Source organism: Neofelis nebulosa, chromosome 14 (genome assembly GCF_028018385.1).
Source record: "Neofelis nebulosa isolate mNeoNeb1 chromosome 14, mNeoNeb1.pri, whole genome shotgun sequence".
Lineage (NCBI taxonomy): Eukaryota > Metazoa > Chordata > Mammalia > Carnivora > Felidae > Neofelis > Neofelis nebulosa.
Genome location: NC_080795.1, coordinates 37,209,094 through 37,222,173, shown reverse-complemented (window position 1 = coordinate 37,222,173; position 13,080 = coordinate 37,209,094). Strand labels below are relative to the sequence as shown.

Genomic DNA, 13,080 nt, shown 5'->3' with positions numbered 1-13,080 from the left:
CTTCGATTGTGTCCTCTTTGCTCTTGTAATTCCTACTGCAGTGTCTTTTTTTACATAGATTTCTATTCTCATCTCAGCTTTTCTAGGAAAGATACTTGAAAATCAAATAACTGGGTCAAGAACATGAATATTTTTAAAGTTGCCATTTTATAATTTCTATGAACAGTATTTTTTATTTCTTTAGCAAGAAAATGAAATTGGAAAGAAATGTGAGTTCAAGAAAGATACACTGTGGTCAACTAAAGAAGAACTATCTGTAAGGAAATTTTTCTTTAATTTTTATAAAGATTTGACTTCATGACCAACATCTGATCAATTACTATTAGTTTACGTTCTTAGGATTCATTATTTCCCTTTGTGTAATTTTGATCTATTTCATAGTTACGCTTACTCTAGGAATAATTTGATCATATTATAATCATGATATAGCAAAAAGAGGATAGAAAAAAGCCTGAGTATAGTTCCCTGCCTTCTGCATAAATGTGTGATCCTGAACAAGTCACTTTCACATTTATGGACCTCAGGTCTTTATAAAATCAGGTCAGCACTTTTCCAACAGGGTGATCATTTATATCAGATAGAGGAATGGATGTGAATTATTTCTAAATGCTAAAACACATTTACAAAAGTATTAAGTCATTGTTAATTTATTAGAGTTCCTAATTACATTCTGTCACTAATAGATGAACCTTGTCTTTTGACTTTCCACTTTTTTTCTTTCTCTCCCTGTCTTTATTTTAGTCCTGTTAGCAACTTCCATTTGAATAGGCAGTAAAAGAGTAAAAAACTTAGATGGTCAGCCTTGAGTTGCTCTGACAATGTTGATATGTAACTAGTTGGTTAATAGAAAATGACCTAAAGAATCTCATCCGGTAACAGGAAGGAATCTTCAGGCTGATTTAATACTATCAATTTGCAATAAAAAAATGGCTTTCAGTTAATGAGTAATGAGTGTGTCCAGAACTAATGATTTTTGGAGATGTGAAAAATAATGTTACTGAAAATCCAAGGAAGGTTAAATATAATAGATGAGAACTTGTAGAACAGATTGTTACACTAATGTTAGTTCATGGTTTTTATGATAAGAAGTAGACAAAACAGATTCCTTGCTGAGAAAATATATAGAATATGAAGTATTGAGATGATATTCATTGGAATAAGCTACTAAATTAAAAATGCTAGATAGTTTTAGTCTTCTGTCATAGATGAGTGTATAGAGTATTTGAGTAAGTAATATTCTGGTTTTGAAGTAGTTATGATTTGATTTCCAAATACAGAGTTTGGGTGCCAGAAATAAACCTTTTTTACTGTTTTGTTTTGTTTTTTTCTCAGGTATTTGAACTTTTTCTGTAGATGCCCAAACAAGTAATTTTCTTTTCCTTATCTTTTCTGCTTATGTATCCGTCGTAACCCCGTTTAAGATCAAAGATGAGCTTCAGGGTGATGGTGATATGTTTCCAAGGAAGGTGTTACTGACTGAATTTAGATCACTGGTGGTTAGTAACTTTACCTCCAGAAATACATCCTGTGTAAATAGTGATTATGGTCAATTAAAGAATTTCAAGAAATTCAAAAAGGTACGGTATTCCTTTAACTACAGTATCACCAGAGGGCAGCGTTTGAAATGTTTTTAGAAATACTGTTGATGCTAAATAGTAAAAGCAGTTCATGTTGAAAACTGATACTATTTCTTCTGCTTAAAACAGTTAAAATTATTCTAATAAGAACATAAACTGACAGTTAATGAATATGTGAATAAATATATGTTGAGTATATAAAGAATACATGGAAACAAATTTCATTGAGACTGAATTCTTTAAAGGGTGCTGTTTACCTGGTCTTCTCCACCTTAAGGGGCAGGCTTTGGGCTATATCGAAAGGGTTCTTCTACTTATAATAATGATCTCTGGCTACCTGAAAGTCCTTAACTCAGGACTTTATGAAGATAATAGATCTGTTTAAAATAACTGAGCACATTAAATAATGAAAAGTAGGCATTTTACTGTTATGTGTATATACAAAAAATATAAATATGTACCTGAGTGTTACCATCAGCCCAGAGTTTCTTCTTTTTAAGGAACTGATAAGGTATTTAGTTTGTCAATATGACTAAAAGGATATTTCCGATCCAGTCTGTATTTTGTTGTCTGTTGCTGGGATATTTGCTTCTTGTTCCATACCTACTACTTACTACTACCTTTTGCTTAAGCAATTAATCAGAATACAGTTAATTTTTTCAAAAGTGGTTTCTGTGGAAGACTGCCTTTCACTAGAATATGATCTGTTTGATTCTTGCTGTGGCTATGAGGTATTTTGTAGCTTTTTCTCTCTAATGTGAGCTACTATTAACATTTGTTAATTTTTTTGCCTACTATGACAATGTGTAAAAGGTTCTGAACTCCCCTCTCTTCTACTTAGAGTGGAAGATGGAAATACCTCCCGTTAGATAGCACCCACTTAATTCTTTTCCATCCCACAGGTGTAGCACATGAATACCACAGGGTTATTTATTCTTAACCGCATGGTTATTTCATGTTCAGTGTCATGTTACCAAGTCTCATTGTTGAATCAAAATTCAAAAGACATACCTTTTTTTTTTTTTAAGTTTATTTATTTATTTTAAGAGAGAGCACGCAAACGTGGAAGGGGTAGAGAGAGAGAAAGAATCCCAAGCAGGCTCCGTGCCATTAATGCAGAGCCGACGCAGGGCTCAAACCCACAAACTGTGACATCATGACCTGAGCTAAAATCACAGAGTCAAACACTTAACCGACTGAGCCACCCAGGCACCCCTGATACATATTTCCTTATTAATGAAGTTACCAAAGATAAAGCAATGCCTGTTGGCCCAGGGATGGCCAAGAGCTATAAAGTAGTACAAACTTCTGGAAAGCAGTCTGGAAAAATTTTATTTTATTAAAAAAATTTTTGGGGCGCCTGGGTGGCGCAGTCGGTTAAGCGTCCGACTTCAGCCAGGTCACGATCTCGCGGTCCGTGAGTTCGAGCCCCGCGTCAGGCTCTAGGCTGATGGCTCAGAGCCTGGAGCCTGTTTCCGATTCTGTGTCTCCCTCTCTCTCTGCCCCTCCCCCGTTCATGCTCTGTCTCTCTCTGTCCCAAAAATAAATAAAAAACGTTGAAAAAAAAAATTAAAAAAAAAAAAAAATTTTTTGAAGTTTATTTTGAAGGGGGGTGAATGGGGGAGAGGCAAAGAGCAAGGGAGAGATAGAGAATCCCAAGAGGCTCGAAGCTCCACACTGAGCTCGACTCAGGGCTCAGTCTCATAGCTGTGAGATCATGATCCGAGCCAAAATCAAGAGTTGGACGCTTAACTGACTGAGCCACACAGTTGCCCCTAATCTTACTACTTTTACTTTTTTTAACAGGTCATATTTCCTGGAGCAGGAAAACTTCCACACATCATTGGAGGATCAGATCTAATAGCTCATCATGCTCGGAAGAATACAGAATTAGAAGAGTGGTTAAAGCAGGAAATGGAGGTTGGTAGGAAGTGAGGCCTAGTAACTTGCTTGGTTTACATTCTGGTCCCTTGTGGTTTCTTTAGAGCACATCCTTCGTAAAACCAAACTTAAGATAATTGGCCTAAGGTCATTCATTAAGGAAAATTCCTGAGTTACAGAGCATTAAGGTTAATTTGTATCTTTACATAATGCTTCTTTAGAGACTTTTAGATTTATTAGTTAAAAAAGATGGGACCCAGACAAATGAGTTAAGTTTACATCCTAATGTAAAGGAGAGAAAAGAGATTTAACCAGCAAAAAATAAAAGAATACTAAAAGATAACTGTTAAAAGATGGTTGTACAGTCATACGGGGGATATTACAAGTAATATCAGTTATATAGTATGTGAATGAACTGGGCTTTCCAAATCTGGAATTATCTTTCAGCAGTTCTGAGAATTTCTCAGTCCTTATTTTAGTATTACCTTGTTCCTGTTTTTCTATTGTATCTCTTTTTTCTTGTATATTAATTTTTTAAGGAATTGCCATAATTTTTCCATAGCAACTTCACCATTTTGCATTCCCACTAATATGTGCAAGGGTTCCAGTTTCTCCACATCCTCTCTAGCACTTCATTTAGTTTTTTTTTTTTTTGATAATGCACATTTAACTGGTGTGAATCTCAATGTGGTTTTGATTTGCACTTTCCTAATGATTAATGATGTTGAGCATCTTCTCATATGCTTATTGGCCATTTGTGTATCTTGTTTGGAGAAATATGTATTCAAAAATCTCTTCTGATTATCAGATTGTTTATCTTTTGTTGTTTTTGAATTATGGGTGTTCTTTGTATATTTTGGATATTAGTCCCTATTATCACATATATGATTTGCAGGTATTTTCCCTTTCTCTGGGTTGCCTTTTCACTCTGTTGATTTTGTATTTTGATGCACAGAAATTTTAAATTTTGATGTAGTTCAGTTTATCAGTTTTGTTGTTGCTTACCTGTGCTTTGGGTATTATATCCAAGAAATCGTTCCCAAATCAAATGTCAGGATGTTTTTCCCTTTTTTCTTCTAAGAGTATTATAGTTTAGCCCTTATATTTAGATCTTTGATTTTGAGTTAATTTTCATAAGGGGTGTAAGGTTAGAGTCCAACTTCATTCTCTCTAGTTACACTTTCACACTTTGGTTCAATGATACATGAACATACCATCTCGATGGTGAAGTGGGGGAATCTCAAGCCAGTTATACTATTGACAACTGTTTGCTGTGAGAACCTTGCCTTAATGCCTCCTCCCATGGGCAGTTGTTACTGATCCATCTCATTTTTCCCCAGAGTCTAAGTTTTAAGAAGGTAAGAGAAATCATTAAATAATGTTGGTTGATTATTAAGTAGTAATTATTTACATTTAGTTCATATTCTTAAACTTTTAATTATGAAAAGTTTTCAAACATACACAAAGAGAGGAATGAAACAAACCTCAAACACAGGTTCAACAGATATCAGGATTTGCACATCTTGCTTCATCTGTTGCCTTTCTCAACTTTTTTTTCTTTCTGGAGTATTTTTCTTTCTGGAATATTTTAAAGCAAATCCCAATCATTTTTCATTTCATTTTTATTTATATGTTCAAACATACAGATTTCTGATCAAGCACATATTATGTCAGAGTGTGTCTTCCTATCACTTTACAGTAGGGTACTTAATATAATCAATTCATGTTCAAAACCCTAAACTAGGATCAGCAGCATAATTTTGATACTTGAAATTGCTTTAAAGTTTTATAATTTCGCATACTTGCCTTATGGCATGTCTTCAATCATATCTACAACTAATATGTTGCCTAAGTCTCAGGAAACCAAATCTCAGTTATGACATTGCTCTTTTGGGAAAATATAAACTGCTTTACAGCTCTCCATGTTAGAATGTGATTTTCAAGAACTCACTGTTTACACATAACAGCTGTATATATTTATATACTGCTATAATGAGAACTCACAGGAAAGATTAAAAAAATAAGCTTCTCTTTTCTTTCAAATTTTCTAAGAGAGCACGTGTGCATGGGGGTGGGAGAGGGGCAGAGAGAGAGGGAGAGAAAGAATGCCAAGCAGGCTCTATGCTGTCATTGCTGAGTCCCATGGGGCTCGATCTCACGAACTGTGAGATCACGACCTGAGCTGAAATAAAGAGTCAGACAGACGCTCAACCGACTGAGCCCCCTCAGGGTCCCCTGTGCTTCTCTTTTTTTTACTTTCTTCCTAGGTGTTTTGAGTCCTAGTGGATATTATGTAAAAAGACCATCTACCTGATTCATAATTCTTTCAACCCCTGACTTTTTTTTTAACTGGAGAATTTAATAAAATTAAGTAAAGTGGACAACTTCTGCTATAGAGGAAGTTACTGCATGGAAGTTAAGATTTCAGAAACATAGGACTATTGAATTGAGAGATAATCAAAGGCCTCCTCTAGGGTTAGAATGTGTTCTTCTTAGTCTTTGTATTGCCTGATTGTCCAGTGCTCCTGGAACCCAAAGGTGGGCTCCAGATAAGTTGTCTCAGCAGGCTATTTGAAGTAGGGCCACTTGGTAATTGAGGGGTGAGGATAATAACTCTTCCCTGAACTCTACAATTTTATATCCCTTTCTTTATCTTATTTTATATATATTTTATCTTTTTTTTTTTTTCCTCTCTGAAATTTATTTCTTGGTAACTTCTCCACATTGTCTTCCAGTTTGGTACTTTTCCCTTCCACTCTGTCTAGTTGGTATTCCCACCCATTTATTAAGTTTTCACTTAGCCTATTGTATTTTTTCAATTTTGGATGTCTGTTTCATTCATTTCTAAATCTTCTTGTTCCCTGCTGATATTTGTAAGCTCTTCTTTTGTTTTCTGTGCCTAAAATGCTTGTTGCTATTTATGTTTGTGCTAATCATCTCCTATGGAGCCTTGTTTCCAAGTACATATCTTGTGATCTTTTTATGTGAACCACTCACTTTCCTTATAGTTTGATCTGTGGGAATTCCTTGAGTACTAATCCTCCAGAAAAGATAAGTTGTGTCTGCCAGTTTTGTTCTACTACTAGGAAACCACTTTAGCCTCAGCTGGTGATTTTCTTGGATTACCTAGGTAGTTAATTCCTAGGATCACCTAAAGTACTCAGAAACCTGAGTGAAGGCCAGCTTGTCATTATAAACTTGATAGTTTTTTTCTTTCCTTCACCCTGTGCTAGGGTCAGGGCAGACAAGTTTCTTTCTTACCTTCTTTTGTGTTGTAGACTTTATTCCTCTTTCTCCCTTAAATGCTGGAGTCTTTTCTTAGATTCCTCATCTTTGATTTTCTTTCATATCACTCATCACCCATGCAGACATCAAAGGCAGAGCCCAGTTTTTTTATGGTTTGTGGATACCCACAGAGGAGGGCAAAAGCTGGCTGTGTTGTTAACTTCTCAGGGTTTTTATTCTTCTTCATTGTGGGTTTAATGTCTTTAGCAATTTGTTTTTAAAAATGCTTTTTAATTAAAAAATTGTTACAAAGGTCACCACAAAATGGAGGTTGTTTAAGGTCACTCAGGATATGTAGTGTCAAAAAATGGAAGAATGAAAATGACATCTTTCCTCCTTTCTTTTTTGAAAGAATAAATGGCCTTACTATTTAAAATGTGCATTTCAAAGAATTATGGTACTGCCCAAAAGAATGATGAGGTTACAATCCTGAAGTCCAGAAATAACCCATGTAAATTCAGTAAACTATTCCAGATGTCTCTTTATTGAGGAGGAGTAATAGCTGGGACAGCGTGCAAGAGAAGGGGAGGATCGATAGAAGAAAGTAAAGCTGAAAGCATTGCTGAATTTGTGCAAATGTTTCTTCTCAAGATATTTTGTTTTCTGAGATGCGTCTAAGACCAAGGGGTGATAGATACGAAAAAAAAACCACTATCAGATTAGAATCAGTATTTGTTTCAAACTGCCTATTTGATTTTAGATGGTTTTTGGCTCCCTGCTGTCAACAGTGAGGAGATTGTACTTCCTCCATTCTCCCCGCCCCCGCCCATCTTCTGACAGTCCTTTCTTACCTCCCTTTTAAAGGTGATTTGCACTTGCAAGTCAGAAGCAGTGAGAATGTGCCTTGGTGTTGCCCAGTTCTCCATTTGTTTTCCCTGAAATACAGTATGTTATTTTGATCTGCAGATGCATTTCTTTTTATTTCAAGGAACTCTTCTGTTACATCTTTGAAAGCATTTTTCTATTTGCTGGGTTCTGTATATTTAAGACGTAACCATCCTTTGATTAGATCACCTTTACTCTCTATACCCATTTCTTCCGCACTCCCTGTGGTTTTCTTAAGCTCTTTCACTGTGTCAAAAATTCAAATTTCAGTTGTGTCTGTGTTATTCTTTGTCAGCTATATGATCCTGAGTGGATTACTTGATTACTTTATGCTTGTGTTTCTTCCTGTGTAGAATGGGAATAATAATAGTACCTCCGTTTCACAGAATTTTTGTGAGGATTAAGTAAGATGCTATTTATAAAGCATTTATAACCATGGAAAGAGTCAGTGTTAGCTATTTCTAATTTATTTGATTCTGAAATGGTGTTATTAATAGGTCTCAGTGTTTTAGCATTTGTTCCCTTCTCATTGTCATTGTGTTTTGTCATCTCACTTTTTGGTTCTCCTTTTATTGCTTTCATGTTCTTATTAACTTTATTTTTTGATCCTTGGATTGTTATTTCTTGCAGACTAAGTTCTTCATTTATTTTGCATGTTCTCTTCCAGTTGCTGTCCTTTGTTTCCCCTTTGGTATGTGGAGCAGTTTGTGGTTTTCTATGATCTTGGCAGCTGTTTGGAGTGAAATACCCTGTCCAGATACTGTTTGCTTTGCGAAGCATCCTGTGCTATTTTATGCAGGGATTACAATCTAAAGACAGTTTGTGAGGCAAAAAGTGAATGTAGTTGAAATTACTCCTACCCCAGCTCTTAGCTTTCTGGTGGAGAATGGAATGACCCTCGTGCCTCTGTACCGTCAGTGTGGCAGTGTGCTTGGGGCTGCAGTGCATGTCGCATCTGGTTTCTGTTGCCTGGAGACTTTGAATCCAGGAAAGGAAAGGCTCAGCTGGACCTGTGCATCGCTTTCCTGGGGTTGGAATTAAATGTGTACCAGGGAGTGTATCTTCTCCCAGAAGACAATCACCTGCCATTTTAGGTTGTTTACCTAATTTGTCAGGGATGTGTGGAGCCTGTGCCTGGTCAGTGTTAGTACCACTCACTTCCCCGTGCCATTTGTCCCTTCCCAGCAGCCCACCAGCGGTGTTTTCTTTTGCCTGCTCAAGCTGCTTTTTCCCAAAATTGGAGTATTGGTAAGCATTCTCAGGTTGGTTTTAGTTCTGTGGCATTGTTTCATGTGCTGGGGCAGTGTTAGAAACATCTGCATCAATCTTTTGGTTCTTTGCAGGCCACTTTTTTCAAGCCTGTGGCTCCTTGATTATTATGGCTGTAAGGTTTTACTTGTTCTTGGACGGGGAGGGTTGAGAGAATGACAGTGTAGCTGCTGACTTTTTTCGGTCTTTTGTTTATTTGATTAGAATTAGTAGAGTCTGTGTTCCAGATTTATTCCACCAAATCTCTCTTTGCTAGAACAATTTTAGGTGAACTAGGTTGGATTCACTCTTTAAGATAATAGAGTTGACTTTGTTGTGCAACTACACGGTCTGTATAGAAGTATGTTACTGCTTTGACATCATACTTCCCCAGGCTGGTCCCAGCCACTGTTCTTAAGTATCTTTTGCCTTTATTTCATTCTTTGTCAGTTCTTCCTTTGGTGCTTCTGCTGTAGACCAGTCTTTTTTTTCATAATCACTGAATCTGTTCCTGAAGTGTTCTTCAGTTTAGGATATTTTCATTCTGTGCATTAAACATAATAATTCTTTGAGACATTATCCAACCTGATTGGAATTTTGAAAGACTGGAGATGTCATTCTCCCAAACCTTTAAAAAAATGTCAGTAATATGAGGATTTCTGTTTCTTTTTTTTTTTTTTTTTTTTTTTTTTTTTTTTTTAAATTTTTTTTCCAACGTTTTTTTTTTTTTTTATTTTTTTATTTTTGGGACAGAGAGAGACAGAGCATGAACGGGGGAGGGGCAGAGAGAGAGGGAGACACAGAATCGGAAACAGGCTCCAGGCTCCGAGCCATCAGCCCAGAGCCTGACGCGGGGCTCGAACTCACGGACCGCGAGATCGTGACCTGGCTGAAGTCGGACGCTTAACCGACTGCGCCACCCAGGCGCCCCGGATTTCTGTTTCTTAATACTATTTTACTTAATGTTTCTACTAAGACACATAAAATAAAGCTGATTTTTCTTTACAGTTGTTCTTTATTATAACTTTAAAATTAGCATCCCTGCCAGGAAGCCTTTAAGGATAATTATGATAATGATACTATCCACTTTTTTGACAGCTCCTTGATAAAAATCATTATCTTCCCATTTATGTGCTGCTATACCTATTAGAAAATGTGGAAAGATGTAATTTCGTTTTGATATTTCCCTGTATGAATAGAAAACCATTCTGGAAGAATCCCTGCAAGTCCTTCATCTAGGCCCTTTCCACAGATTCAGAAGCTCTGTAATAGCCTGTTAAGACTTGGTGGTGCTCTTCTTACTTACGAAGACCTGGTCAAATCCTGTTCTTCATACGACAACCTTAAGTTACTTAACCTAACTCTTTGTTCCCTTATTGGTTAAAACTAGGATAATAGTCTAATAGTAGTAATGAAGTTATATGAAGATTAAATGAGATTTTTTTATAAAGACTTTTAAGATAGTGTCTGGAAATACACAAATGTAAGTTATTAACATAAAAATAAACAGTATATACATTCAAGGAACTTCTGGTCTTTTAGGGAAGATATGATACAGGGTGGAAATTGATACGACAAATCTGAGTTGTAGAGCTGAAGTTTTATGGGGGTTCTTCATAGCAGACGTTATTTTTAAATGAAGAGGATTGGATAATCATTGGTAAAGAGGTGAACATGTTCCTGGGCACATAGTAGGCCCTAAATTATTATTGAATGAATGCACACTGAAAGATTGTCAGATATGGGAAGAGGGAAAGAAAAGAGGTAATCTTCTGGGCAGAGAGAAAAATATGAACAAAAGCAGAGAGGGATGAGGTATTTGTTGGGAGGTGAGTCTGGTTGGTTGGTTGTTTTGTGATTGAGTTTTAACAGACATACAGGGTTTATGAAGAGGGAGGTAAGAAATGACTGAGAATGTAGAATGGAGCCAGATTATGAAGGTCTTTTCCCATTTTAGGGGTCAAACTCCAGAGTTTGTGTTTCCTTTGGTAGGTGGAAGAAGTCACTGAAGGGTTTTGAATGGCACATGGTAGGATCATAGCTACACTTTAGAAAGAGGGACCCAGCACAGAGTTTTTCTGTTCCTACCTCTCAGCGGTTCATTAGGAGTTTGGCAAGTTTATGTTGAAAATACTTTTTTGTCAGTGAAGTAACTAAGCATCAGCCTCAGAGTCTGACTTGGGACCTTGGGGAAGAAAACCATTGCAGCTGGAGGCTGCTCTGGTTGAAGATGGGGGTAGATTTTGCCATCTCAGCCCCTTCAGTAGTCCTGTGACCGCAAAACACTTAATTTGTTTAAAGCGTTTTGTTGGAAAAAAATATTTAAAAACTCAATAAGCTAGCAATATATACTTATGTCGGTTGCCTTTGGGAAGGGATTAACTGGAGAATGCTGTTTAATTAGAGAACATTTGCAGAATTTTTGGCAGGAAGTGAAAATGGAGAGGATCTGGTGAATGGGGGAGATACTGGTAGAGGCAAGAACTCGTAAACCAGGTGACCTTATGGATATTGAAATCTCAAAGATAACTGTGACTACCCAGTATATAGCAGTTGATGAACCATACATTTGTCGTTAAACAAATGTTTGATATTGTGTCAATTTTGACAGGTACAAAATCAACATGCAAAAGAAGAGTCACTTGCTGATGATCTCTTTAGGTAAAGTTTAATTTGTTTTCTCTTGAATCTTTGAGATGTATATAAAATACCATTTTACTCAGAGATTAAATTTTCATTTCTTCTGACTTTAGAAATAGACGTTTAGTCCCTTCACCTAAATAATGTTTTGTTTTTAATGTATGTATTTTTACTTTGAGCACCTCTTAATTAGGTTTGCTAGATATGTCTTTGAGGTTTGGGGTTGATTCAGTTGAACCTGTATCACATGATATTTAAAATTTGTATGGGGGCATTCATGCAAAAGAAGGGTCCCGCACTGGGTGAATTTGGCTGGATACATTTGTGAGATTTTCAGCTCTGAGTAGAATTATGAATGAATGGGTTTTGAGTTAAGACAAAATACCAGAGCATTTGTTTAGTTTTAGTTGGCACAAGCATAAAAACAAGAGGCTGGATTAGAGTTTCAAATCAGGTTTTTGTGGGAGGTTTAGAGGCTTTATAATGGATGATTATAATTTAATTCTGACTTAACACATTTTCAGCATTCCTGCAGGCCGGAAACCTTATAATAATTAGCTCTCAAATACTCACAAATAGTATAAAATAAAATTACTTTTCCTACTGCTAGGTAGATACTGGCTAGGGGAGAATAACATTTTCCCAAATTTACTTAAAGGCAGAACCGAGAAGTACTGTCTCAGAGTTTGTTTTGCAGCCAATTTGATTCTTTAATTTTATTATTAACAGTATATATCATTGGTGAAAATGGTGACATATGGTGCTGATTTTTAAGTAGTTAAAGGAGAATATATGGTTCCCAGCTAAATTTGTTGAAATACTGTAGGAGAAAATTTTATAAATAAGTCTTACTTTTGGCTCATTATACTCTCTTATGCAGGTGTTATACTTTAGTTGGGAGTTGGAGGAGTCTGAAGCCATACTGGGAAAGGTGGAAACATATTTAGTTTTAAACTGTTTTCATTAATTATTTTAATGCTTTTACAGGACTCTTTGTTATTGTTGATGATGTTTTATTTTTACCAAATATTCGTCCAACCAACATCAAAAGGATAAAAGAAAGTAAAAATATCAGTGCTTAATGTATGATCCTAAGGATAAAATTGGCATGCTCATTGTTTGCCAGAGTGTAACTATATTTTGAAAGCTCTTTAACTTTAAAAGTGAAAGAAATGCCATCATTTATCTAATCCTTTATTTTTTTCTTTGCAGATACAATCCTAATGTAAGGAGGAGAAGATAACTGAGGATCTTATGAAGAAGTCACAGGAAAACATTTCCATCAAGCATTTATGTCCTTTTCCTCTAGGATATATACGTAAAGTACATAGAAGAGATTTAAATTACAAATGTTTTAGGCCCTAGATTTGTTGAATAAAATGCACAGAATTCCCATTTCTTTTGTGTGTGACAGTATTATTCAGTTTCCAGTCTTTGTCATCTCATGTCTTATGGTAATTTTTTCATTTTTAAACGTGGTTGTTTACTTATTGAATACTTAACATAGTCACAATTCAAAATGCTAAAACTATAAAAGGATAAGAAATTAAAGTCTCCCTTCTATGACTGGTCTAGCTACTTGGTTCCCCTCAAAAAAAAAAAAAAAAAACTATGATCCTTCTTT

General features: G+C 35.9%; 1 protein-coding gene across 4 annotated transcripts in view; it reads left to right on the top strand.

Moving 5' to 3' along the window:
* NBN (nibrin) overlaps window positions 1–12,851 on the top strand; it is a 52,154-nt gene extending 39,303 nt beyond the window's left edge. For 3 of the 4 annotated variants that reach the window (XM_058698497.1, XM_058698500.1, XM_058698499.1), the window contains 5 exons: window positions 185–256; window positions 1,422–1,577; window positions 3,384–3,497; window positions 11,428–11,477; window positions 12,669–12,851. In XM_058698497.1, coding sequence (XP_058554480.1) covers window positions 185–256; window positions 1,422–1,577; window positions 3,384–3,497; window positions 11,428–11,477; window positions 12,669–12,699 — 423 coding nt within the window. In that variant the 3' untranslated portion in view covers window positions 12,700–12,851. The remainder of the gene's footprint in view (window positions 1–184; window positions 257–1,421; window positions 1,578–3,383; window positions 3,498–11,427; window positions 11,478–12,668) is intronic. The other variant, XM_058698498.1, reaches the window with a different exon arrangement.
* The last annotated feature ends 229 nt before the right edge of the window (window positions 12,852–13,080 follow it).